Here is a 27,397-nt window from a genome sequence, read left to right as displayed (position 1 = left end):
TTGACTGAACCCAGCTGCAAGGCTTGCCTACATGAGTTCACATCCTTACCCATCATTGCGCCACCTTGAGTGTAGATGCTGCAGAGAATGATCAGTATTCACGTTTTGCACTTTCAAAGCGATCTCAAAAGGAAAAAATACAAAACACAAAAAAAATGCAGAGAGTAACAGAACTGACGAGGTATTTTATTCCTTCAGTAGGAATAATGAGGAATAACGACTTCGAAGAGCTTTTCCAAAAAACACAAGGTAAAGATGTATATCTATCTATATATTGATGAAGTACCTCATATGCCTGATATATGCTGCGTTGACTTTTTTTTCTTTATCATACTTCATATTGTTCAGTACGACTATTATACTTTTTGCTGGGGAGGTTTGAAGGTCACATGGCACTGTGCATGTTTTTAACTATTCAAAGGAGAGCTCTGGCACGTTCTCCGGACAAAAATGTCCACCCATCATTTTCCTCATCAAGACACGTGCATGATCTTCATGTTCCTCGGTTGTGGTTCTACTACCCCCCCACCCCACCGTCATTTTTATGTTGGGTTTCCCATCTGCATGAGTTGAGCATATGCTGATCCCAAGTCCAGGCTCTACCTTAAGGCTTTCTGTGGCCAGGCAGGGGTTAGACTGGACTGTTATCTCGGGTATTGCCGCAGAAAAGGCTTTATCTGCTCTTCCTATCCCCCTGCTCGGGTGGTCTTAAAACGGCCGCTGCTACCCACCTGAGACACTTGTGTTGTCCTGTTATCGTCAAGGGCATTTGGCCTTAGGGACACAAAGTATGTATTTCAGTTACACCTCCGTACTGTAGTACTTGGTTTTCTTTTAATTATGTCTAAAGAATAATTGCCCAGGGTTCAACGTTGCATCTTGGGATGAGATCCTTCCTCTTTTATTCAGCCTCATTTTATTTTCTCAAATCTTTTAATCGATCATCCCAAAAACTGACAATCATCAGCAATTTTCTTTCATTTTCTTTTCAATCATAGTGATCCCCTCTCAGTCACACATCCCAGACTCCAGGACACTCCGGCCCCTCCCTTCATGTCGAATTGTTCCTCTAAATACTGCCATTGTAAGAAATGATAAGCAATGTGACCAAAGTCTTGGCACAAAACAAAAGCAACACACAAGTCTCCTGCTCAGTGGTTGTGTGAACTCAAACCTCCCGCCATTCATGTCATTGAGTCTCCTCCTTATTTAACCACAACATGCCAAAACATGCAGTCATTCCTGTCACGGTGAGGGTCCTCCAGTCTGTTCTGACCCACGGCTTAGCTTCTTCTTCTTGTTCCCGTCATAGCACACATGTAAGCTTTGATTTCTATATTGCATTTCCTTTTTTATTGTTTGGTTTGTTAACACCTATGACTACAAACGCAATCTATGCTCTAAACCCTGTTAGGACATAATGTGAATACTTATCACTAAATATACTTAGTTTTGGCTTGACTGTAAGTTGCGTTAATAAAAATGTTGAAAAGTTTCTCCATTGGTCCACGGTGTCCTGCTTTATTTCCCCTCCAGGTAAGAGGAATGGAATATATTCACCAGTATTATCAAGGTGTGTGGTGCGTCTAAGTACTATCGTTTTAAGTGTTAACATCATTGGTAATTCCCTGGCTTTGGATATTTAATATAAAAGGTATGATGAAATGCACAGGGAATCTGAATTAACTACGAGCCGCCTCATGAAAATGGACTACAACAAAGCAAAGTTTGGGTTTCCAACACAAGAGATGAGTTTGAAAAGACATGGTGGGTATTTGTGCCCGGACAAGTGCTTACATGTAGCTGCTAGTACTATCGTACAATGTTCCTTCATTTCCAAGGTGAATCTTGATCCTTCACAAGATTTTTTCAAAACTAACAAAGGCAACCACTCAATGTCCTGACATGGGTTTATTTGAAAACTGTAAAAAAAGAACCATAATGGAAATTAAAAGTTTGCAATAACATGTATCTTAGCACAAAGGTTTAAGCCTTATTTATTGATCATTTGACAGCTTTCTGCTTGGACCAAACGGCTGTACCCATTAGCTGTAGTACTCTTAACTTAAGTAATATTGACACTGAATAAAACAATTTTGTTAGCAGAAGGTCAACAATATTCTTCTCAAATGTGTTGTATCTAAAAATGATTTTACAGGTGAGTGATTTCCCGCACGTCGGACCAAAGGGAACATTCCAGTTTTTCAAGTGAGCAACTGAGGAGGGGAGATGACTTTCACTGAGCCTAGACTCGTAGTCTAATGGACCGGCCTCTGTAGAGGACCGTAGGGAGAAGACACAGAGATGGGCACGTTTGATACGAACAAAAACAAAAGGTAAACCATTATAACGGCGATTAAGATCTGGAGATGAATTCATGATCAGCTAAAACAAAGACAAGGGTAACAAAACGTTTAAGACAAACACAGTGTTTGATCATTAAGTAGCACATTATAAACCATATTGTGTAATTCAAAGTCCAGTTAGATACAGTGCTATGGCCGTTAATCAGTGCTATAGGTGTAAAGGGCAGCTATGAAAAACGTTGACGCTACGCATACTGCTTCGACAACAGGGCAATGATGTTGCATTGATTGATAGTTGGGATGACAGTCTGCTTAGCTGGGGCTTGTGTTCGTTCTGGAGCTGATAGGACGTGGACCCCTCTTTCTGGGTGGGTCTGGAAATCTAGCCTCCACATCTGAGCACAAGGGCAGTACAAATCCCAACACATCAATAAATTATAAAAACCGTAGCCAAAGTATTTTGCCAGTTTTAGTTTTTTTTTAGTTTTTTTTAGTTTTGTTTATCATTCTACAGCGGTTGAAGTAGAACGATCTTTCCTATAAAGTTACAAACACTAAAATAAATAATCACTCTTTTCCCTTTGATTTTTTTCTTTCGTTTTTTTTTGCGTAGAAAATACCGCTGTGGGCGGGCGCGGCGGAGGGGCTAGAGGGGCTAGGCTACACAGGACTAGGATTGATTGCATAAATATCCGATCCACTGACCGAAGATCCCACCACCACCTCCACCCCTACCAACACCTGTCTCACCCCTGTCCCACCCCCCCACCCGATCTTTGTGGGCACACGTGCATCCTCGCTCACGCACACACAGTCCCATAGTGCTTGGGCGGCGGGGGGGGGGGTTCTGTACGGGGACCAGGACGGTAGGATCCCAGGGGCCCGGGCCGGGGCCTCAGTAGACCCAGTTGACGGGGACCCACTGGGCCTCGGAGCACAGTTTGTCCACAGCCCCCTGCAGCGTCTCGAAGGCCTTGTCCAGGTTGTCGTTGACGATGGTCAGGTCAAAGTAGTGGTTGTAGGCCCGCTGGATCCGGGCCGACTCGTCCACCGTCTTCCTCAGGTCCACGTCCTGGGGGGGGGGGGGGGGGGGGGGACACAGACACGTACCATTTAGATGAAGGGAGACATTTGTTATACATTTCTATCAGTCTAAGCCCCGCAAGGTGTAAACCTAGAATAAGAGAGCAGGTAATAGAGAGTGTGTGTCTGTGTGTGTGTGTGCGTGCTTTTGTCATGAGCAAACCCAAGTAGAGATACTTGAGGGACATCTTTGTTTGCGGCAGCAAATTAAAGTCAATAACAGGATTATACATGGTAATTTCTCGGGCCATGATGGCAATACCGAAAACATCAAACCTTACCGATACTCTAGTGTTTCATAACATAGTACCGGTCACCAATTAGGACTCCCTTGTGTGTGGGTGTGGGTAATTGAGAACAAGTGAGATTGCCTGTTGAGTGTGGAGAGCATCACAGAGTATGCATTGAAATGAAGATTAATGATAAGAGCCGTGTGTGTGTGTGTGTGTGTGTGTGTGTGTGTGTGTGTGTGCTGAACACTTGTGGCGGACGGACCGTGAGTTGCTTGGTGGTGATGCCGGCGTCCACCACGGCCTTGTGCATGGCCTTCAGGGTGTCGAACTCTGGGGCGGCGATGAACACCACGTAGGGCATGAACTCTGCCGTCTTCAGCACCTTCAGCGCCTGCGGAGGTCAGGGCTGGGGACGTCATTGAACGAAGTGCACCACCGCCATGTTGACTTCCATACCAACCAAACCCTTCTTGTTATCGGCATGTTTTAAAACATCTATGCATCGCTAAAACACACATTTTGTGATGGATTGGGACGTGTTCAGGACAACTTTGCAGATTTGTCTTCTTTGATGTTAAAGGGGTGATATTTTGCCACCAGGTGTTGATGAAGTGTGATAAACCATTACAAGCCGTTTTAAAATATGCCCTTACCCTTTTTTTAGTGGGAGTGTCCCACACAGGAAAAGGCAGGTCTTCAAACAGCTTGTGATCACACTTGGTGCACTAATATCACTCCTTTACCCCTCAACACTCCTTAACCCCAACCAACATTCCTGCTCCACTGCGGCCGTATAGAGGAATGGTATACGGTTTCGTTAGTCAGAGCCTGTCTAACTTGACTGAACCGACTTCATTACAAAATGTGAAGCAGTGCATGCTGGGAGTTTTCATATACTCGGTGGTGTTCTATGGCCTGACTGCTCGTGCACTGGCTCCTCGGTCCTACCGGTGGTCCTACGGGTGGGTGTACTGGGGGACCCCTACCTGGGGGTTGACGTCCAGGATGCAGGTGCGGCCGGTGTCCACCACCTGGTGGATGGAGTCGATCTTGGTGCCGTACAGGTTGCCGTCGTACTCGCCGTGCTCCAGGAAGCGGCCCGCCTTCACGTCCGTCTCCATCTCCTGCCGCGTGGTGAAGTGGTACGAGTTGCCGTCCAGCTCGTCGTCACGGGGACGCCTCGACGTGACTGGACGAGGAGAGGTTTTTTAAGTCTTGCATTCTCTTTTTTTTTAATGGAGATTATATACCATATTCTCATAGGACATTTTAGATCTAAACTATTAAAAAAAGGGGGGGGAAAAGACATAAAGGGAATAAGTCCAAAGTGATGCCAGAAGGCCAGTAGAGTCAGACCAGATGAAGAAGGTCAAAGGTTACAGAGGTCCAGTGCCTTACAGGGTATGGTGCAGCCGAAGCGCTCTGGCGTCAGGACAACCAATCGGTTCTTCAGGCTCCGCCGGCCCACCCCCTGAGCTCCAATCAGAACCAGAGTCTTCCTCTGGAAGGGCGGCATTTTGGCCACCTCCTCGTAGATCTGCAGCTCGTGCCTGTCAAACTCTGGCCAATGGAAGATGTTGTAGCGAAATGGTCAACCAATCAGAGCTGGACAGTCTCTTGAGCCGGTCAACCAATGAGAGAGTGAGAATGAATGACTCCTCCTCACCTGCGTTCTTAGCTGTGAGGTACATCATCTTTTTCTTTTTTTTCCCAGAAATCGTTCCACACAGGATACCTGAAAGACAACACAACCAGCTGTACAATACTGTGTTGTGGATTTGTGTTTGCAGTTACACCAGTAGACCACACGGGGGCAGCCTCTGCCCTTTTTCCCCCCCCAGAGTTAGGGAATCAAAATTGGTCAGATGTACTGGACCAACATTTCAAAGTGCTTTGAACATCAAGAACATTCCCAATCTTTCATATGATCTCTCTCTCTCTCTCTCTCTGTGTGAAAGTCGATTTTTCCTCCTCTACAGACCCCTGTTTTTTCCCATTCATCTCAACAGGTTACTGTCTCGTTTATCCATCACAATCAGTGTTGATCTGTGTTAATCTGTGTTGTCTCTCTGCCATCTGTCCCTCTGTCTCTCTTCCTATCGCTCAGTCTCTCTCTCTCGCTCTTCCTCCCTCTAGCCAATAACAATTGCGATGGAAGCCAGAGATTCTCACAAAGTTAATGCATTCTCCCGCCTATATCTCTCTCTTCAGCCGTTGCCTGGGACAACCCTAGCGTTGTCTCGGCCTGTATATCACAAACAGCAGAGGACGTTTCACTTGAAGCCAGTGTGAGCAGACAGGCTACCTGATCCCTCAAAGTCCCTGGGTACGAAGGCCTTCCTCTTCTCCTCCAGGAACTGGCTGGGGATCAGCCCGGTGGCGCCGCCTTCCACCTGGCACGCCTGGCGACAAACACACACACGGCACACGGGGCATGAGTGGAAGGAGCCAGGCAGACTGACGGTCGGGCGAGGCTCGTATACACAGGGTGTGATGGAGTGGAGAGAGGGAGAGGGGGAGAGAGGTTCAGGGAGTTCAGATTAGTGGCAGGATGTTTAAACTGTGCGGGCCAACGGATTCAGGGCTGAGTCTCCTTTAGTTAAAGACAACACAGCGGGGAGGGTAGAGAAGGGATTTCAAGAACAAAAAAGACACGGCGATCCATCCAGGAGAGGCTTCTGATCTCGTGCGCTGGTCTGTGATTGGCCTAGGACTACATTACATTACATGTATACAACACACACACACGACGTGTATTTTGTCTAACACAACAGGAAGGACAGTGTGTCATGGGGTCACAGAGAGGCAGTTCAAAGAATTGCTTTACAAGAGCCAATGAGGGAAAGCGGGAGGGGCTTAGGTCCACAGTACTACGAAATGTGCCGCAGCGCCATTGGTTAAGACGGGGTGTGTGTGTGACCTGTCTCACCTGCCACCAGTTGGGGTCCTCTCTGTTGACGATCTGCAGGATGGCCCCCCTCTTGAAGCACATGCCCGCCTCCCGGCAGGGGATCAGGTTGTCGTGGGCGGGGTCGTAGTCGAAGTGCGGTCGCACGTAAACCTGCCAGGGGGAGGAGCCCACTGTAAGACCTTCAGGACCCCCCCACGTGTGTGTGTGTGTGTGTGTGTGTGTGTGTGTGTGTGTGTGTGTGTGTGTGTGTGTGTCCTTCAAAGTCCCTGTTCTATCAATAAAAAAGAGACATGTTTGCATAGGATAATGCATCTCACACACACACACACACACACACACTCCTGAATTAAAAAAACACAGAACAAACTAAACATCCATAATCAGATCTAATGCCTCAGTATCGCTTGTATTTGCTTTTAATCCAGCGCTTAACTTCCATAATGAATAGAACATCGTATCAGAGGGAGATGGTATGACTGTTCTTAAATAAAATGCCTGTAACTGTTCACAGGTACTGAAATGCATAATTAGCTCAATTGAAATATTTTGAAGAATATTCCAGTTCCTTTTAATCTCAACCATGGTCACCCTCCCTCTCCCCCTCTCTCCCACCCCTTCCATCCCTGACATGAGTGCGACAGAAGGGGTGTGAAGGTCACACTGAACGCACTGTCCACCCTTTTCACACACGCCCATTCAAGGTCAAACCCCCCCAGCTTTGGCGTGTGCCAGGTTGAGGCGGGCGGTCTGACAGGAAGTGGGAGTTTACATACGGGGTCAGAGGAAGCTGTAAACCAAACGGCGCCAGAGAGGGCAGAACGCTCTCCAGACATTAAATAAAAAATCACTTTGGTGTCCTTGCATTACGCGGACATTAACGGAGAGCTTGAACAGTATATCAACACATTATCACTGACACAATTGTTTACTGTACATTGAATAATGCTTATTATTTTTTAAATATTTACTATACGTTTTATTCTTATGTTAGTATTTACTGTACATGTTATTTACCTCACTGTACACTAACTACGAGTATACAGTGTTTTCTTACAGGGAGCTACAGTGATGACAGATCTGTATTGTACAACAGGGCTTAATGTTACTGTGTGTGTGTGTGTGTGTGTGTGTGTGTGTGTGTGTGTGTGTGTGTGTGTGTGTGTGTGTGTGTCCGTCCCACTCCTGGACACATAGTGACCTAGATAGTATGTGGAGTGGTATTAATAGGGCTCCTAGGAATCTCTTTCTAACGCTGAGCATTGTGGGAAGACCACGGCACGCATCATTCCTTCAGTCACACATCTGCAGCTCCTAAATGTGTGTGTGTGTGTGTGTGTGTGTGTGTGTGTGTGTGTGTGTGTGTGTGTGTGTGTGTGTGTGTGTGTGTGTGTGTGTGTGTGTGTGTGTGTGTGTGTGTGTGTGTGTGTGTGTGTGTGTGTGTGTGTGTACATACATACATATCTATATATGTATATATGTATGTGTATATATTTATTGCTATAAATCTACATATATTTATAGATCTTTAGATATATATGAGTGTGTGTTCTTGTGGGGGTGCGGGGCTGTGTAGTTGGGCAGGATCTGTGTGGGTGTGTATATATATATATATATATATATATATATACACACAAACATATACGAGTGTGTTTATGTGTGTGTATGTATAAATGTGTGCGTGTGTGTGTGTGTGTGTGAGAAATATATATATATACACACATATATGTGTGTGTGTGTGTACAGTGTGTGTACCTGTGGGGGAGCGGGGGCGTCCCGGTAGCTGGGCAGGATCTTGAGGGTGATGCCCCCGCTGCAGTCCTTCAGCAGGTCCTGCAGCTCTGTGGGGTGGTTGCCCACGTCCTGGCCGTTCACCTCCTTGATGATGTCGCCCACGTGCAGCAGCCCCTGCCGGTCGATCATCCCCCCGTGGAGGATGCGGGCGATCACCAGGTCCTCCTTGTCCACCCGGAAGGTCACGCCCTGGGGGGGGGGGGGGCAAGAGAGAGCAGAGGGGGTGAGTATGGATGACCAGACTTTAAGGAGCAGGTGCACCCACGCACTCTTCTGTACATACACACACACACACACACACACACACACACACACACACACACACACACACACACACACACACACACACACACACACACACACACACACACACACACACACACACACACACACACACACACTCCCAACCTTTGACTTTAGGAGTACATCCAGACCTTTTGGACCACGTCTAACGGTTAGAATAGACACACATGCAGTGGCTGAGCAAACAGTGCCAATGCCCCCTTTAGACACATTACTGCAAGAAAGCCATGGCCAGGGAGCAGTCCCCACGCTGCCTGTTCTACCGGTGCTACTGCTTACGCTACACAAACTAGCACAAAACATAAACGGAAAACATATCTATCTATGTCGAAGGTGACACTAATAAGGCATAATCCTACATTGCCACAACAACCTTTATCCCATATACATTTTCAATCATCTATACTATTATTGTTTCTACCATTGTACATTTGTCTAGATGTAAGAATAAAATCACATGTTAGTAGTACCTGTAGTACCCTGTCGAGCCCCCAGGGGCATGTATACCACAGGTGGATAACACTGCACTGATGCATTCACACACACTCATACTCCCAAGCAAACTCGCAAACAGACACACACAGACACACTAGTACTCTCCTTAAGAGTCACTCACCCACACAGACATACACTCACACACACTCTCCATCAGAGTCACTCCCACTGCATCAGTTTTAAGCAAATCAGGAATCTGAAGGGCAACACTTACATAACAACTACGCTGTCAATATTGGGACCTCAGGTCACTCTTCCAACTAATCTACACACACAGTACACAAACATAAGCAACGTGTGTGTGTGTGTGTGTGTGTGTGTGTGTGTGTGTGTGTGTGTGTGTGTGTGTGTGTGTGTGTCCCTCACCAGTGGCTCTCCGGCCTTCTTGCGGATGCCGATCATGCGCACGGCGTCGGCTTGCATCAGAGCGTTGTTTACCGCCGCGTCATTGGCCATTTCCGTCGGGGGCGGGACCTCGTAGCACTTAGAGGCCACGATGTCATGGGCTTCCAGAAGAGACTATGATAGATTGATAGAGAGAGAGAGATAGATGGATACATGAACACATAGATCTCGCTCTCCCTACCTCGGGCACTCTCTCCCTCTCCCTCGCTGCCTCGCTCGCGCTCAGTAGGTCAACAGGGTCTTATCCGTCGGCTTACGGCACGCTGCGCTCCGATTGGTGGAGAGGCTTTGCATGGCTATGACGGATTGTTGTGCAGGGCGGTGCAGGGCGGCAGGTGACTGCCCTCGTGCCGTGGTGCACTGGGGGAGTGCTGCGACACAAGGACTGATGTCCTTGTTCTAACGCTGCTGCTGCTGCTGCTGCTGCTGCTGCTGCTGCTCCAAACACTAGACCTAGAAGAGGTTTGTATCACCTGCACCAACCTGCAATACGCTCGATACATCAAGCTTTGACTCAGCCATTACTCTAGCATCCTCTAAGCTCACACTCCAGCGTTCACTTAGCCATCGCTCCAGCATTGAACCAAGTAGTTGACCCGGCTGCGTCCTCCGCCTTCTCGCTAAGTTCTGCTACATAGATTAGTACAAGTGAATGTGTATAGATGAAGAGTGTGTTTCTCCAACTGGCCAATAGGAGAACAATGAAACCGTGTGTGTGTGTGTGGACTGGGTTGAATGCATTTGTATATATATGTTTGTGTATTTGAGAGTGGGGGTTATGTGCATGTGCCTGTCATTGTGTGCATGTTTGTGTGTGTATATGCATGCATGTGCCCTTAAGTTCGTGTGTGTGTGTGTGTGTGTGTGTGTGTGTGTGTGTGTGTGTGTGTGTGTGTGTGTGTGTGTGTGTGTGTGTGTGTGTGTGTGTGTGTGTGGTCGGGACCCCTCTCACCTGGAAGTGTGGCTCCTGGAGGATCTTGGACAGCTCGGTGGCACTGTCGTCGCGGACCTGCAGGCTGCTGATGTCTCCCAGGATCTCCGTCACCAGCTCCACGTTGTTGTCCTGCACCGCCTCAAGCTTCACCTCCTCCACCTGCTCCTGTGCCTGCTGGCCGCAGGGGGGGGGGGGGGGGGGGGAGGAGGAGGTGAGGAGGTGAGGGTGGAAGTGCTTATGGCATCACAGAAGGTGCCCACCGTTTAGTCCTGTCTGGGAAACTGTGCACTCTTGTCCGTTTCCCCCTCAAATTGTGCGTCTTGTTTTGGAAACTGTTCTAAAATTGTGCGTTTTTGTCTGGAATACCTTTTTCTGAAATTGTGCGCTTTTGTTCTGAAGGTTGTGTTCTGAAATTGTGTGCTCTTGTTTTTATTGAGATGAGCCACCCTCATTGAGCCGTGTTGGGGTTCTTGTCGTTAGCGTTAATGACCCGTCAGTGTGTTAAATGTGTTAATGGTCACCCAAGGGACCCCTTACCCCTTGAGCAGCAGCCTGTTATGGGCTGTAGCAGCTCACTAAGGGCGGCAATGCAATATCCGGCGATAGCCGTGAGAGAGTGTGTTTGTGTGTGTGTGTGTGTGTGAGTACATGATTTGCATGCCGTCCTATCAGCTCTGCACCATACCTCAGCACCTAGAGCCACAGCTGTAAGCCAAGCGCTACCTAGCAGCAGCAGCAGCAGCCAGAAGCAGCCGTTAGCGTTGTGCGCGGCGCTAGCCTAGCTACGTGTGTGTGCTACCTGAGGGGGGGAGCGTACAGTGGGGCTCTCCATGATACCGCGCAGGAAGAGCAGGTCGATGTCCTTGGCCCCCTGGGAGGCGGGGGGAACCTCGCCCGGGTGGTCCAACGCCTGCTGCATGGCTGCCAGAGGGGGGGGGGGGAGGAGAGGAAGAGAAAGAGAAAGAGAAAGAGAAAGAGAAAGAGAGAGATGCTTTGAAACATTCCAATATAACCTAACCAGCCATCTAAGCATGGTACAGCAGAGACACACCCGCGTCCATGCATTGGGAAATTGGCATACCAGGAAAGGGAATTGACTGTTTATGGGAAGGCCGGAGGAAAGGTGGATGGATAATTGTCCGATACATCAGGCTCAAAGTTAGTTCTTTTAAAGACAAAGAAAGGAGAGAGGGAGAGGGAGAGAGAGAGGGAGAGATGGGGTTGAGCAGTATCATACAGCTAACTCCATAATGACAGAGTCGTAAAGCCAACGTAAGCCTGTTTAAGAAGCTTAAAGCCTTGCAGAAACGTGAGCATGTATATAGTATGCGTGTTGCCATGACCTGAGTGTGTGTGTGTGTGTGTGTGTTGAGATGCATATCGGTGTGTTGTGTATACACCCCCAACGTCCAGGCCATGCATCCGCCAAGCACATGGCTGACCGGCAGATTCCAATCTGCCCTTCTCCTCTCCCTCAACCCGTCTCCCTGGCTGTTATTGTCTGACTCACTCACCAACATGTCCTCCCTAGATCACTCACACATTACGGTGTAACAGAATCAAAGGCGAGTCCATTTCCTCTGCTTCCTTTCAAGCGCAAACCCGGAGCCCGTCTCACAACAGTGTAATATCCTAATGGCCGGCGACGACGGAGTCTATTGTTTGCTCTCTGCGGACGTATAACCATTCAGGAGTAATCAGAGGACGTCTTATCTTGATATACGAATCACCTAGCCGGCCGCCGGAGACAGTGGCCGCAGATTTCGATGATACAGGAGCACTACTGTGCTGTAAACAGCAGGCCGCCACCTGCTCACGGCTCAGATATTTCTGCCTCGTAAGAACGACAACTGGAGAGGGAATATGTGCAGAAACTTTTTTGGAAAGAATGCGGGGCAACCGTTCCTATGCAAATAAAATTGTGGGGTTGTGTGCGTTTCCGTGTGTGTATACTACGCCGTGTGTGGTTTGCCGATTCGCTATCGCATTCTCCCACACAGCCACAGAAATGCACACGCGCGTTCGCAAACGCGTAAACACACGTATACACGGAGCAAAAATCTATTATGCTCATACCCGTGATTACTGAGACACACAAACACTCCCTCAGCCTCTGGTAGAAAATATGCAAAAATGTTCTACACTTGCACAATACGTCTGTATGTGTATGGGATAAGGCAACGAGACCAAAGACAGGGAGAGAGAGTGACTGGTAGACATTGTGAAACCCCTCAGAGAGAGAGAGAGAGAGAAACAGAGGGACAGAGAGTGAGTTAGTTGAATGAGTCACGCACATGGAAAATGTGAATGGATAAATTGTGTCCTTGTTAAGACAGCGTTTTATTAACCAGGGAGATGAACAAGAAAGCAAAGTGATTCTCTAACTGTCAGGGTCGTGCGTGTACACACAAACGCATGCCAAAACACAGACCCGAACTGTGTGTGTACTTTGGTTTGAGTTTGACCTGGTTGTACAAATCACTGTGTTCTCAACCACAATAATGCTTGTCTATCTGAGCCACATTTGTGTTTTCTCTCTCTGTGTGTGTGTTTTCTCTCTGTGTGTGTGTGTGTGTGTGTGTGTGTGTGTGTGTGTGTGTGTGTGTGTGTGTGTGTGTGTGTGTGTGTGTGTGTGTGTGTGTGTGTGTGTGTGTGTGTGTGTGTGTGTGTGTGTGTATATATATGGTGTAAACCCAACTGTCGTTGGTTCAGTAATCCCTGTGCTCATCAGCGTGGTGTGACGGCCTTCAGAAGACCTTCACCACATCGACAGAAGGGAGGAACGGAAGGATTTTACATCCACTATCTTACCCTCCATGGCTGCCCCTCTTCCTCCTCCTCCTCGCCACCCTGCCAATCACCCCCGATGCTTGGGAACCCCCCCCCCCCCCCCCCCCCACCGCTATGGTGATGGTACATTGCACTTTTCCCACAGCCTCAGTATCTCCCCCATGCCAGCAGAGCATGTGTGGATTGACTAGCAATGCAGGTGCTCCCCCTCCCCCCCCCCCCTCCCCCTGCCTCCCCCTTATGACTAATGGGTTTGGAGATGAACTCCCGAGAGAGTCTAAGCCTCTACACGACTTGCATCGACTATGAGGGGATAAAATACAATAATAAAAAAAAAGAAGCAATTCTCACACTCCTCAGAGCATCAGAGGAGTTCCAGGTTCACGTTCGCCTTGGGAGGGAGGGAGGGAGAGGAGGGAGGGAGGGAGGGAGAGGAGGGAGGGAGAGGAGGGAGGGAGGGAGGGAGAGGAGGGAGAGCAGGGAGGGAAATTGCAAATACAAAAATATTTCTCGGCAGAGCTGCTCGTCGGCTGACAGGGAGAGCTCACAGTTGCTCACAAAACAAAATAGCAGAATGGGGAAAAACATCTCGTTCTTTTTTTTTCCTCTTCCCATATCCAAGAAGAAAACACCTTCCCTGGGCCCTCCGAAACACGTCCCTCTGCTCAAAAAACAAACTAAAACCCAAGCTGTAAAAGAAATACCCAGCCAAGGAAAAAAACAGACGCTGGCCTTTCTCTACCTCAGAGCGGGTCACCGGAGCCCCAGGGACTCATGCATGCAAACAACAAAAGCAAGGGGATGTGCTGCAACAGCTGCCTCCGTCCCTCCAGACACAACCGGTCCACCGCTCTATCTGCTCTCTGTAGCAGAGCTGGATCCTCTCACCTGGGGCCGGCTCTGGGTCAGGGGCTCCTGGGCGCTGGTGGTCCGCGGGGCAGCCCTCCCTGGTGGGCTGTCCCGTCCCCGCGGCGGCGGTGGGGGTGGTGGTGGTGGGGGTGGGGGTGAGGGCGGCGGTGGTCTCGGAGGGGTGGTCCTCCTCAGCCCCCAGCCCGTTCGGCCGGGTGTCTTCCATGGCCAGCACCATCGCCGATCTTCACTCCTGACCTTTCCTTCCTGCCTCTCTTGTCCTCCCCTCTCTCTTCTTCTCTCCTCCTTCTCCTTGTCTTCTGCTGTCCTGTAGCCACGAGCACGCTAAATGCTAACCGCTACCGGGTGGGGGGGAGGGGGTCTCAAGCGTCTTCACTGGGACCACTGACCCGCTAAACTCCCAGACACAGCCGGATAGAGAGAGAGGGACAGAGAGAGAGAGGGAGAGAGACAGAGAGAGGATTTAGGGCAGAATACAACAGCGGCACACACAAAGCACACGACAATGGGCCAGGGATTAAAAACACGAGGGATACTCAAGGCAAGGGCAGACGAGGCAGATAGAGCTAAAGGAGAGAGAGAGCTAAAGGAGAGAGAGAGAGAGAGAGAGAGAGAGAGAGAGAGAGAGAGAGAGAGAGAGAGAGAGAGAGAGAGAGAGAGAGAGAGAGAGAGAGAGAGAGAGAGAGAGAGAGAGAGAGAGAGACAGAGACAGAGACAGAGAGAGACAGAGAGGGGGTTACAGATGAAGAAAGACGTCGGAGGGAGATAAAGCGAGACGCTGCAGAGGAGAGACTTCTAGCTCCGCACACACAGCTGTGAACACGGCACGGTGAGCAGTCCCTACCCCACAACACTGGCTTTAATACCCTTTCCCCTGCCCCCTGCACACACACACACATAATCCATCAATCCTCCCTTGCTGTTGGGTTTTTGCTTCATTACCCCTCATCTCCCCCAATCTCGTACCTCCTCGTCTAGACAGAGGGACACACACACACACACACACACGGTTTCCTTGGTCATTATGTAAGTAGTTACATAAGTCTGGTTGAAGGGTCCTGAACCTCAGGTGGCTGTCATGGCCCCCCACCGGCTCCTTGGCTTCAAACACACACTTAAATCTCCCGACCCCCCCCTCACCCCCTTCTCTCTTACAGTGTCTCTCTCACTCTCTCTCGCTCTCCCATTATCATTCCTTCCCTCTCTCCATTTCTCTTTCGATCTCTCCCTCTCTTTGTCCTTCCCTCTTTCTGGAGAACTTGCAGGGGGACTATTCACACTGTTCAGTGTATGTCAGTTTGTGGGTGGAGTGGGGATGTGTATTTGTGTGTGTGTCATTGTGTGTGTGTGTGTCATTGTGTGTGTGTGTGTGTGTGTGTGTGTGTGTGTGTGTGTGTGTGTGTGTGTGTGTGTGTGTGTGTGTGTGTGTGTGTGTGTGTGTGTGTGTGTGTCATTGTGCGTGTGCGTGTGTGTCCTTAATAATGGACCTGCATTCTTCCCAGCTCGCTCCATCCTCGTTCCTTCCCGCTCTCTAACTCCCCCAGGGTTCCCGCTCTGTGTGCGAGTCCCCAGGTACATTAATCATTTTGGGGTTTTGCCACATGGCCGCAGGCACCACCCCCACCAGCCCTCCACTCCCAGCAGAGCCCGGCCATGGTGTTCATGTCTCCGTTACTTTGTCTAATGTACACGTTCATACACGTACTGCGTGAACTGTCGGCGGATCAGCATGCGGTGGCGATGACGTTTAAACTATTTAAGAGAGGCTGTGTCTTTGAGTGGATAAAGCAGCAGTGTGAAGAGGCCAGGGCGACCTGTGGCCGCTCGTAATGGGAAACCTGTTATTTTTTTCATCGGGGCTATTTTTATACGGTTACGCGCTGTGATCAGGGTTAGTCCGCCTGAATCTGGGCCATGTCCTCATGAAATCTATTAGTCCCAGCGCTCAACCTAATGGCCTCCATTCATTATGCACTAGCCACTCAACCCACTCACACACTCACTCACTTACTCCCCAACACTTCACAGTGGCTGGCCACTCCCAGGGAGCCCCTGATGCAGTGTCACTGTCCCGCGGGGGGGGGGGGGGGGGGGGGGGGGGGGGGGTGGACCTCGGAGTACAACCGGCAACCCTCCCTGGTTATGCGTTGGTGCCGCGGCAGCCGTCCCCTCTGGATCTCTGACGTTCCTAAGCTACGTTATATAACACGTATACAAGGCACTAAAGTGCCTCTGCCATCTGCTGCTTGTTTGGACGTTGGTGCTGTGTAAACAGATATACACAAGTCTCTGAGGCCCCGCCCACATGTCCCAAGCCCCTCCCCCCCCCCCCCCCCCCCAACACATCTGTGCGTCCGTCTCTCCCTCCTCCTCGCCACCTGCTGAGCCTCGACCCACTGCCCCCCCCCCCCCTCCTTGCCCCGACAGCGATGGGATTTTTCATCTGACTGCCGCGGAAAAAACCCTCTCCTTCACCTACCCTTGCACATTAAAATCAGGCCTTCATGCGTTCACATCGAGTGCGTTCATGCATCCATTAAATTATTGAGCACATTCCTTTGTGACGGGGAGGGAGAGAAAGAGGGGGAAGGAATCACTGAGAGCCGTGATCTGTTGAAATGTCCTGGGACCAAAAACAACCTTCTCCTTTCTTATTCGTCCACCAACAGAGAGAGAAGGAGAGCGGGAGTGATGTCGCGCGGAGGCCGAGCAAGAGGAGGCCACAGCTGAGCCCGGACCGAAAGCACCCAGCACCTTTGTCACACTTAAGGCCCGACGGCGTACGAGACGGCGGGAGGATGGCCGTCGCGTTCCCCTCCCGCTCGCTAAATGAAATAAACCGATTACCGGGAGCATGATGGAGTAACAGAAGGCCTGATGAGACCGCCGCAGTTCAGATTTCCCCTGAAAGCCTCGCCAATAATACCAGGAAATGATTTCTGTGGGGCCAATCATCTGTCTTGTTCTAGCTAAGAAAATGAATTAAGTCGAGTTGATGTACCTAGTAATTTAGTACCTTCCATCTATGCCTGCGCAGGCTAGCAATAAAAGCCGTATGAATTATGAATAGTGCTGAGTAAATCTAGGACCCGTACTTGCGATCAGCTGATTCAATATGTATCGTGTGTGTGTGTGTGTGTGTGTGTGTGTGTGTGTGTGTGTGTGTGTGTGTGTGTGTGTGTGTGTGTGTGTGTGTGTGTGTGTGTGTGTGTGTGTGTGTGTGTGTGTGTGTGTGTGTGTGTGTGTGTGTGTCCGTCCATGGAAGGATGCAAATAAAGGAATGCCAGAGGCAGCCCTCCTACCCCACGGACCTTGTACCCTCGGTGCCTCACGCTGGTACTGTGACTGTGATAAGGGTGCTGTTCGTCATCATGAGACCCTGCAGTACCACGACAGCAGCCTATGGCAGGGGGCACGTCAAGCTCCCAGTACGCACTTTGAGTGCATCGTGACCTCTGCTGGGGTACAGCAATCGTGTGATCTAATGTAGTGCTTGGATCGAGGATCTATGGAGCAGTGTTGTGATCCATGTCCTGCATTGAAGTGTGTGTGTGTGTGTGTGTGTGTGTGTGTGTGTGTGTGTGTGTGTGTGTGTGTGTGTGTGTGTGTGTGTGTGTGTGTGTGTGTGTGTGTGTGTGTGTACCTTTGCCAGAAGGTGTAGCCCAACCTTTCAACGGCTACCTGCTACTCATCAGTTGACCCTGGAGATCTACAGAGACAGAGCAGAGGAGGGCAGAGGCAGAATATTAGTTGACTTGAAGGTAGGCCTGCAGGTAGGCTCAACTGGTTACTTCTTTCCGAAATGATTGTGAACTGATTCCTGTCGGTACCCTTCTTGGGTACCAGAAGACCTTGGGTAGTGTACTTCTTTGATAGAGGATCGACTGAGTGTCGTTCTGAATGCCCTTCTCTTTCGCTTCCACTTCGCCCCATCCCTCTCTCTCTCCTTCTCCCTGCACGTCTCCCTCGGTGATAGAGTGCCAGTCTCGCCTGACCTTTGTCCGCTGGCTCTGGCTGGCTCCCGTCTCCCTAGCGCTCACTTCAGGTGGCTCCACAGCATTTCCACCACGGTGGTTCCATGCTGGTACAAATCAATCCACCTCCCAGGAAAAGTGATTACCCTGGCCGATCGTTCAACTCAGGACTCTGCTGGACCAGCATTGACATATGTGCTGGTCTGCCTCCTATCGCTGCTTTATATCTCATTCCCTTCTCCCTCTCTCCTACCCAGAGGCCCTTTTCATTTTGCAGTTTGGCACATCAGCGCTAATTGGTCCATTGGTCAAAGAGAGTGAGAGAGTGAGCGAGGACCTGGAGAAAGTGAGAAAGAGGGAAGAAAGTAATAGGGAGAGGAGGGGGGCGTCCGAACTGTCTGGGCAGGCAGATACGTTACGCAACAGAGTTTAGGAAGAGGCCGGGCATTGCTTATTGGAAGTGAAAGTGGTCCCCTGGAAGATTGTAAATGGAGGGGGAGAGGAGCTTCTTATCCAGCCCGCTGGAATGAGGGGGTCAGGGGAGGGCAGGGTGGCCTGAGATGGCCCCCCGGAACCAACGGGGGGGGAAAGGGATGCAGGGCCGATTAAAAGCAATCATCCTCCGTCTCTCTGAGAGCAGAGGGACTGAGGGACAGATTCATAGATTACTCTACCCAAGGCTGGTGGTGGTGACATATATATATATATATATATATATATATATATATATATATATATGAAAGAGAGAGAGAGAGAGCGAGAGCGAATAGAATGACGGTGAAATAATACAAATGAATGAAGACAAAGTAGATTACCTGCCAGGGAAGAGATAAAAACATGAAAAAGACATCACAGACCAAGTCTATATCCTCCTTTTCCATCGTCAACGAAATCCCTCAACCCGAAACCCCAACAGTCAACCAACTAAACCAAGAGGCTTCTTAAAGTGTGCTGCACTGACAAAAGAGGACAACCTCAAAGTCACCAGACAGAACACCACCTGGACCGTGTCGGCCGTCGACGCCTCGGGAACGTGACCTGCCTTCCTCATGCGCAGACGCCCAGCCTCACCGTGCATCATCCAGCCCAGCAGCGGCCTGTGGTTTTACTGTGACACCCTGTCATCACACTGACACCCAGTGACTCCTGGTTAACCTTCTACAACAGATGGGAGCGAACACGCCCATCCGAAGGTGGTCAAACCCAAACAGCGAGTCCAAGCCCCCTGCTGCCATTGGCTAGTGTGCGGAATCAAGGGGGGGGGGGGGGGGGGGTGAGGCGACCAATGGCGTGCCCCGTGGTCGCGGGTTGCCAAGCAGTCAGAGGACGACGGCCCCCCGGCTCACGGATGAGGGATTACAGAGGATCAGAGGGGCTTGCTTGTTTTTGTGGGCAAAAGATAAACGCTCACCCAAGCGCTCGTTGCCATGTTGGGCGTGGTGTCGGTGGATAACCGGACGCGTGGGTTCGTGCGTTGTGTACGCGTGTGTCAGAGCACGCCAATCGAAGGCCAGCGTCGTAGATGTCCCGAGCAGGCCCCCACTGCTACCGTAAGCCTCAACGTTGAGCCTTGCATGCATGTCACATGACACAAAGTAACGCCCGAGGCTGGAGCAGCCTTTACTGTTTGAACTTAGTGTGTCAAGAGAACCACAGCAGCCTCACCACCAGCCAGTCCAACGTCTGCTCAAAGACGCCCCGCTGCTGAGAGAGGAAGGCAGGCCCGAGTTTTAAAGGAAAGGTCGCCCGCCGTACCTTGTGCCAGCCCCCACCCCCTGCCCTCTCTCCTCCCCCCCCCCCCCCCCATGGAGCCCCAGGCGCCGGGCTCAGCGAGGATCCGTCACTCTGCATTTCCCTCACTGGTCTGGGGATAATGAAAGGAGGGCTGGCCGACCTCCCCCTGGGGGCAGACCACCACATGTCCTCCGCAATGAGCCCAACCTGCTTCCTGGGGGCTGCGCCGCAATTAGTGTGGTGTTCTCGGAACAGGGTCGAGAAGCTGCCTCCTGCCCTCTCACTGTGCCGCCTAACTTTAGAGGTGACTGGGGAGGGGGGAGGGTGGGGGTGTGTGTATTTATTTCGATGGATGGGTTTTTGTGTGTGTGCGCATGGCGGTTTGTATTTGGGTTGGCGTGTGTGCGTGTGTTAATGTGTTGCAATTGTGCATGTCTTTGCATGCATGCATGCATGCATACGGTGTGTGTTTATTTGGGTTGATGTGAGTTTGGGTTGCTGCATGTGTGTGTGTCTGTGTGTGTGTCAGGCACGGAGGGAGAGCAAATAGCTGTAGAGAGATTGCCGGACCATATGAGAATGCAGAACAGCCAGCATAGCTCCACTGCCACAGGGCACGCCCCCCCCCCCCCCCCCCCGAGCCTCCGCAGACATACGATAATGTAGGTCAGTCGTCACATCCAAGAGACCCCTCAATAAGAGGATTACACTACTATTAAGTGCATTCATAATGATTATAATTATGATTTCGGGCTCTGCAGAGTACCACTTTAGGGTGGTTTGAGACCAAGTTTCTGTGGACACCGCGTCCCACATAAACACAACTCAGACGACGGCGCTGAGATATCATCTGGGTCATTATCGAGCATGTCTTCGTTGTCGGCCCACTTTAACTGCCCCTGCAGTTAACCTGCCTGCTGTGTTATTAGTGGTGGAACAAGCAGCCCTTCTGCTGGGCTGCACACACACACACACACACACAGGCCGTACGTTTATTGAGCTCCTCTGGAGGGGTAGCCAGGGTGATGGACTGAAGAGGTCTTAATGGACACGGCTCTGGATGTAAATCATTGCGTCTTACGGAGCTCTCTCCGTCTCGCTCTCTCTGTCTCTCGGTTTCCAGCAGAAGAGCTGAACTAGAACGTGAGAGGTGTAAGATTAGGAAGGTAGGCCAGCGAGACGGACCGAATGCTTAAAACTTATGTATGCAAGGCAGGCTGAGGCAGCTGACAACTTAACATAAGGACAGGGAACTGAAATAACGTCCTTCCCCCTGCCAAGTGCTACTTTTCATTTCTCGAGAATAGTGACTGTTTAAGACTTGGCTGTCACCGTGTTCATGCTTTTTATCTCCACTGCTGTGTCAGCGACTTTAAATAAAGGCTTCCTCTCAGCCTTCAATGACGCCACAGCCGTCATTGACAAAGTCAGAGACGGTCACTTGTGAAATCGATCCCCTTTGCAGCCCAACGGTGAGCTTCGTTGGTCATGGTGCGTGTGTTAGACACCATCCACGTTGTAACGTTGTTAAAGCTGTCCAACACCACAACACTGATTCAATCAGCAACCGCAACCGTGTTAAGTAATTAGCTCCCTCCATCCCGGCTGCTGTAGGAGAGCAGGTAATGAAGTGGAACGGCGACCCTGGGTGGGACGTGTCGTTCGTGTTTCACATTAAGGCCGTAGAAATGGGAGAAATCTGCTGAGTCAAAGCATTGATTCCGGGAAAAGATAGTTGCCCTGAATTTGTTTTCTATGCCGTGGGATAGAAAAGTCTGTTTCTTAGAAGTCAACCCCCAAAGCAATTATCTCGTCATGCCTTGCCTGTAGTCATCATGTCTCATGGGCTAAGGCCGGTTGTGGGTGTTTCATTATAGGTGTGTGTAATCAATATCGTCGCTATGACACATGAATTGATCACTATCACCAGGAGTGTCACTTAACTGTGTGTGTGTGTGTGTGTGTGTGTGTGTGTGTGTGTGTGTGTGTGTGTGTGTGTGTGTGTGTGTGTGTGTGTGTGTGTGTGTGTGTGTGTGTGTGTGTGTGACATCATTTCAGTTTAATTTGCTCTCTCACCCAACCCTCCAACATCCTCTGAATGAACGTTCTGAGTAGCAGCCCGTCTGTGAGCAGAGAGGATGCTACATAGAGCTCAAAGCCACGCCAGTGAAGATGTTTGAAGCTGTGTGTTTTTTCAGCTTTGATTTGGCACTTTCATTGATGATGTGGCACAGAAATGGACTTGAACAAAGGCAGCAAGGACACGACTTTGAAGTGAACCTGTCGTCCATGCTAATACTTACTGGTCCTTGGATTAAGTAGTCAGCCAGCTGGCAGCAAAGCAAAATATGTCAAAATGTTGCAGTGCAATGAGGACACGCTGGTCTTTCTCTCCTTGCCTTCACAAGCTCAGCTGTGTGCCAAGATAACTCATTTATCAAAAAGGAAAAATCAATGGGCGATTTTACATTAAACTATTAGCTTTGTTGTTCTGCTTTGTGAAATGTAAAACGTCCAACGTCCGTCTTCCTCTCTTAAGCTCTGTGCTTCCTCCTTAAAATTAGGTTGTGTGGATTTAATCAGTTCCTCTTCTTCAAGCCTAATGAACACACCAATTGTTATAAACTGTCTAGGGGTGCAATAGGATCTTAGGCTTCTCTTCTATCATTACACCCTACTGGCCCAATAGCCAATCCTAGCCACTCCCTTTAAAGGATCCCCAAGGATATTACGTACGTCTGTGGGCTTCCCTCGTCACGTGACCCCGTCTGGAACGACGTAAATGCCTAGTCAATATCGATACCTCATGGGGCTGTCCAACCTCGGATTATAATTCACTGGAAGCACATGTCCCGTTGAAATAACTATTTCATACACGGTTTTTCGATTCATTCCTCGGACTAAAGGCGTTTGACGTTGAGCGCATTCACGTTCTCCAGGGCACTCGTACGTCTGCAGTGACTGGGGGGGGGGGGGGATCGATATCCCTGTCTGCCGGGTTGTCCGAGCAGCAGCCCCGAGCCAAGTCTCCCGCAAGTCTATACCCAATCACATTTCATCCCCATAAGGACACTAGTGATGGTTGAAAGCGTTTCACGAGGGCTTATACAGAGTTATAACTCATCGAATTGTTGACTCGGTAGAGCATGGTCTAGCTCAGCTCATTCATCAATTTGGGACGGTGGCCCCTCTTTCTCTCCCCCCAGCCCCCCACCCCAGGTCCGGTCAGAGTCGTATCAGCGTGAGATTAAAACAGCCCCAACCCAAACCCACTAGGGCTCATCCAGCAGGATCCATGTCACTGATCTGGCGCGCCGTGTGCATCCTGCACGCTACGGGCGCATGCCGAGGTTTTTGTCCACAGAGCATTGGAAATTGTACAGTGAGCTCGCCTCACGTGCGGCCATTTTTTTTAACCCATCTTTGCCATTGTGATCTACACACACTTGCATCTTGAACCTATCGTACAATTTAATACATGGCATGCGGGGGAAATAAGAGCCGCATCCAAACCTATGATAATAGTTCCCTGACCACGCACTGCCACCAAACGTAGCGGCGCAGAGCTCCGACTGCCCCCACTCACACACAGGACTGGATAGGGTGGAAGCGTTCCTACTACCAAACTCTTAATGCACATATATGGCAAAACAATAAGTATTTTCTTTAACGTGTTGCCATGTGGTGGCGTACAATAATGTAAACTGGCAAGCCAGGAAGTAGAGCGCAGATGTGGCTTACCTGTTTTCTGAGTTCGCGGTAGTCCCGTTGGCTATACGACTCTCTCTCAGCTGTCTGTCGAGGTCCCACAGCTAACTAGTGAAGTACGAGCTGCCAATCACATGTACAAGCCACGCCCTTTCATGTGACGAAGGATAACCTAAACCAATTGCAGTCGACGACGGACGGTCGGAGCCGCCCTCCACGAATAATAGTAATGATTGTAGATATATGCGTATTGCACCCAATAGTTACACGGATTAATGTATTTCAACACATTTTAACATATATTATCTATACATATATTTCTTGATAATTAAAATTTGCAGGACATAAATAAAGCCAATATAAACATACATTTCGAGATGAATGAGTGAATAAAGAGAACCAATAGGAATTGCAATCCACACAAACGCTCAATTATTTGCACAAATGTTTTAATTTATTTTACAAGGAATGTTTTGTGATCGAATATAGTTGTGATATAATATGTAGGCCTATGGTAGGCCTTATATACAATTAACCATCGGCTGAAATGCATAATGTTGATGAACAGGTAAATACCGACGATGAAGAAGTATTTCTCTTAAGTATCTCATATAGTGGCCTCCTGTTTTGGGCTTTTCCAGTTTTATAACATAGTAACGACACACGATGGTTTATTCTAAAGATTGGCATTAAAAAAAAAAAGCCACTAGAGGGCGTCATTACACATCCAATTGGCGGCATATTCTCAAGGGGGAATTCATGTCGACGCCTAGTTGTTATTCGAACGCCTCAAAACGCCACAGAGCTGAAGAGATGTCAAACTGAAGACCCAAAACACATGAACACATACATAGACATCAGTATGGAAGCACATGTTCAAACAATCACACTTTAATAGAGCAGTTGTAGCACAAGCGTTGCCCTCTGATGACAAATCATTGTTGGAATTATTGTTTGATTATTGTTGGAAGATAATGGGGTGGTTCGGGGGGGGGGGGCAGTTGCAGACCTGGCACCTGAGGTGGGTGGTCGAGGGGACAGGGTAGACATTACCACAATGACGGGTCATATCTGGGGAGAGAGGAAAAGGAGTGAGTGAGAGACAGAATGAACAAATGACGGCTTCTGCTATGATTCATATCGTTAACAGTAGCCTATGGATGATTGATATTGTTAACTGTAGCATATGGATTTGGGGTGTTAACCTAAAGCTATGTTATTACCATATTGAATCTTGCAATATTATCTCTAACCTTTTATCTGACATATATATCGGAGGTTATTAAAAATATATACTTGTTTATTCATTCGCTGCAGAATTGCTCTAGATTTCTCTCTCTCTCTCTCTCTCTCTCTCTCTCTCTCTCTCTCTCTCTCTCTCTCTCTCTCTACCTCACACAAATAAACACACAAACACACTCACACTATAAATAATTGCTTTTAATGAAGCAATCCAGCTTTCCCTCTCTCACTAGTCTTTCTCTATCTCTCGCTCTCTCTCTCTCTCTCTCTCTCTCTCTCTCTTTCTCTCTCTCTCTCTATCTCGCACACACACACGAACAAACACAAGCACACACCCCTGCACCCCTGCACCCACAAACACACACACACACACACACACACACACACACACACACACACACACACACACACACACACACACACACACGCACCTGCTCTGTGGAAGAGAGTTTGCACTTTCCTTCAGCACCAGCTCTGAAACAAGAGTGTCCAGAATCTCAGGACTAGACCTCTTCCCGTACCTAAGAGAGGAGGAGAGAGAGAAAGGTCGGGAGAGAAAGAAGAAATAGAGAGAGAGAGAGAGAGAGAGAGAGAGAGAGAGAGAGAGAGAGAGAGAGAGAGAGAGAGAGAGAGAGAGAGAGGGAGAGAGGGAGGGAGGGAGGGAGGGAGGGAGGGAGGGAGAGAGAGAGAGTGTGAGCGAGAGGAAGAGAGAGAAAGACCAAGTGAGAACAAGATGGTGTGAGACCGACGGGGATAGAGAAGGAGAGAGGGATGGAGATCATCAGAGAGAGATAGCATTAGTGAGAGAGAGAGTGAGAGAGAGAGAGAGAGAGAGAGAGAGAGAGAGAGAGAGAGAGAGAGAGAGAGAGAGAGAGAGAGAGCGAGAGAGAGAGAGAGCGAGAGAGAGAGAGAGAGAGAGAGAGAGAGAGAGAATTAAGGATATAAAGGAAGCAGAGGGAGGAGGTGGTGCCTGAGCGAGGTGTGAAAGCCAGCTGTGTATACCGATAGCTTAGAGGCCGTGGCCTTGCATGTCTTTGAATCAAGATTTACCAGAAAGGAAAATAGTTCAAAATGAATAAGTGAGCAATGAAAGAAAAATGTGTTCCTCATGTGTCATCAAAAAGTCCCAGTGATTACCAACGGTACGTGGAACACAGTGGAGCGCAGCAGGGTGAACTGCGTGAGGTTCTGTTCCCAGCTCCGTGTCTCACACACAGAGCCAGCCAGTGGTAACGCTGAATTGAAGTGGATTCCAAGCAAAACTAATTTGGTTCCATGTACTCAGGGTAGAGTGAATGGGTGAATGATTGGTATTCATTCAGATTCTACTCGATCTTGAATCTAGAATTCAACAAAGAATTAAATTATCTTCTATGAAATTATGTTTTGTTCCATTTTATGAAGATACAAAGACAGCAAATTGTGTTGAGCAAAACAGTTAAAAATGAGTGACTAGTGTTTCGGAATTAGCCCCAATGATAATCATAATGTGACCAGAATTAAAATGGAGCAATAAATTCCATTCAGGATTATCATTGGATAGGATGAATGTATATACACATTAAATCCGTTGATGCGTTGCTCATATTACAATGTATTTTTTGTTATTATTTAAGGGCTTGCTTTTCTTACGCTTTCAATGAAATAACATTGAATGAAATAACATTGAATGAAATTAGATTGCATGTAATTCTAATAAATTGTTGAAATTCTTGAAGATCTCAGAAATGATAGGTCAATGGATTTCGATCGTATCAAACTCTATGAAATGACCACGGAAAGCCTACCTTTGTCTTGTGATGAGGTTAATATAGTGCCTCAATGCGGAGTAATACTTGGCCAGTTCATCTGCCGGGGCGTCCTCCCCTGGGTTCTCGGGTTTGATGGGGTATCCCTCCGTCAGAGTTCCCAAACATATCAGCGCGCACAGCAGGAAGCCCAGAGCTCCGAGCCAGGTGGCCAGGTTAGAATGCATCTGATCAATAAGAAATGAGTTACATGATTAAATAACTAATTAGTCAATTTTTTATTAGTTAACGTTGCCGTTTGAGCAACTCTTAATGCCAAGGCGATAGAGAAAGAAAGTACGGATATGATTAAAAATATATGCTAGAAAAAAATTAAATTAAATTCAAAAATCCTTGATGGAAAGTGTCATAGTTAATATGTCCGTTTGGTTTTTAAATCATAGTTTCCTAGTCAAACTTAGCTCTCTGTCAACAAGTGTAGTCTAAGGATTGTCTTTCATTATTTAATAATGGCAAACTAACTTTTAGATTCAATTTACATTTAATCGGTCTCTGAAACTACTGAACCAAATGAATGTGGCGTCCCAAATGGGTGATAGAAAAGCCAGTTACTTACTATCGGCGTGTTTGTGGTCGCTGTTTTTCCCCGTTTCTCAGTTGTCTTCTGTGCCTCTGGGAGCTTTAGATGATCCACAAACGTTTGGTGATCTTTATATTGTTGGCGCGTCGTTGGACGCGTGTCACTGCCGCTCTCCAGTGCGCGTCACCGTGATGTCATTGCAGACATTTTTTCCACCTAAAGAATTGTTAACTTTCTACAGTCTTCTAATCAACAATGCAAACCCAACGATATCTGATCTAATGGGTGTT

General features: G+C 48.7%; 2 protein-coding genes across 6 annotated transcripts; both read right to left on the bottom strand.

Moving 5' to 3' along the window:
• Positions 1-566: 566 nt before the first annotated feature.
• Positions 567-23,654, bottom strand: pals2b (protein associated with LIN7 2, MAGUK p55 family member b). Of its 5 annotated transcripts, none has more exons than XM_056583593.1 (14): positions 23,571-23,654; positions 17,765-17,830; positions 14,140-14,513; positions 11,261-11,382; positions 10,480-10,635; positions 9,489-9,641; positions 8,286-8,513; positions 6,552-6,683; positions 5,928-6,024; positions 5,289-5,357; positions 5,021-5,182; positions 4,609-4,811; positions 3,885-4,013; positions 567-3,378 (listed from the first exon to the last, which is right to left on the bottom strand). In XM_056583593.1, the coding sequence occupies exons 3-14, from the start codon at positions 14,336-14,338 to the stop codon at positions 3,202-3,204; spliced, it is 1,827 nt and encodes a 608-aa protein (XP_056439568.1). In that variant the 5' UTR covers positions 14,339-14,513; positions 17,765-17,830; positions 23,571-23,654; the 3' UTR covers positions 567-3,201. The 5 variants fall into 5 exon arrangements, with proteins under 5 accessions (XP_056439568.1, XP_056439572.1, XP_056439569.1 ...); XM_056583594.1 differs by having other exon boundaries at positions 568-3,378; positions 10,480-10,632; XM_056583595.1 differs by having other exon boundaries at positions 568-3,378; positions 11,279-11,382.
• Positions 23,655-24,586: 932 nt separating this feature from the next.
• On the bottom strand, positions 24,587-26,754 carry npy (neuropeptide Y). The gene is made up of 3 exons (XM_056583027.1): positions 26,567-26,754; positions 25,211-25,300; positions 24,587-24,608 (listed from the first exon to the last, which is right to left on the bottom strand). Exons 1-3 carry the CDS (start codon positions 26,752-26,754, stop codon positions 24,587-24,589), a joined length of 300 nt encoding a protein of 99 aa, XP_056439002.1.
• Positions 26,755-27,397: the final 643 nt, after the last annotated feature.

The sequence above is a fragment of the Gadus chalcogrammus genome, chromosome 22 (assembly GCF_026213295.1).
Source record: "Gadus chalcogrammus isolate NIFS_2021 chromosome 22, NIFS_Gcha_1.0, whole genome shotgun sequence".
NCBI classification, from domain to species: domain Eukaryota; kingdom Metazoa; phylum Chordata; class Actinopteri; order Gadiformes; family Gadidae; genus Gadus; species Gadus chalcogrammus.
The sequence above is the reverse complement of the archived record's forward strand: the minus strand, read 5'-3'. Positions and strand labels throughout refer to the sequence as shown.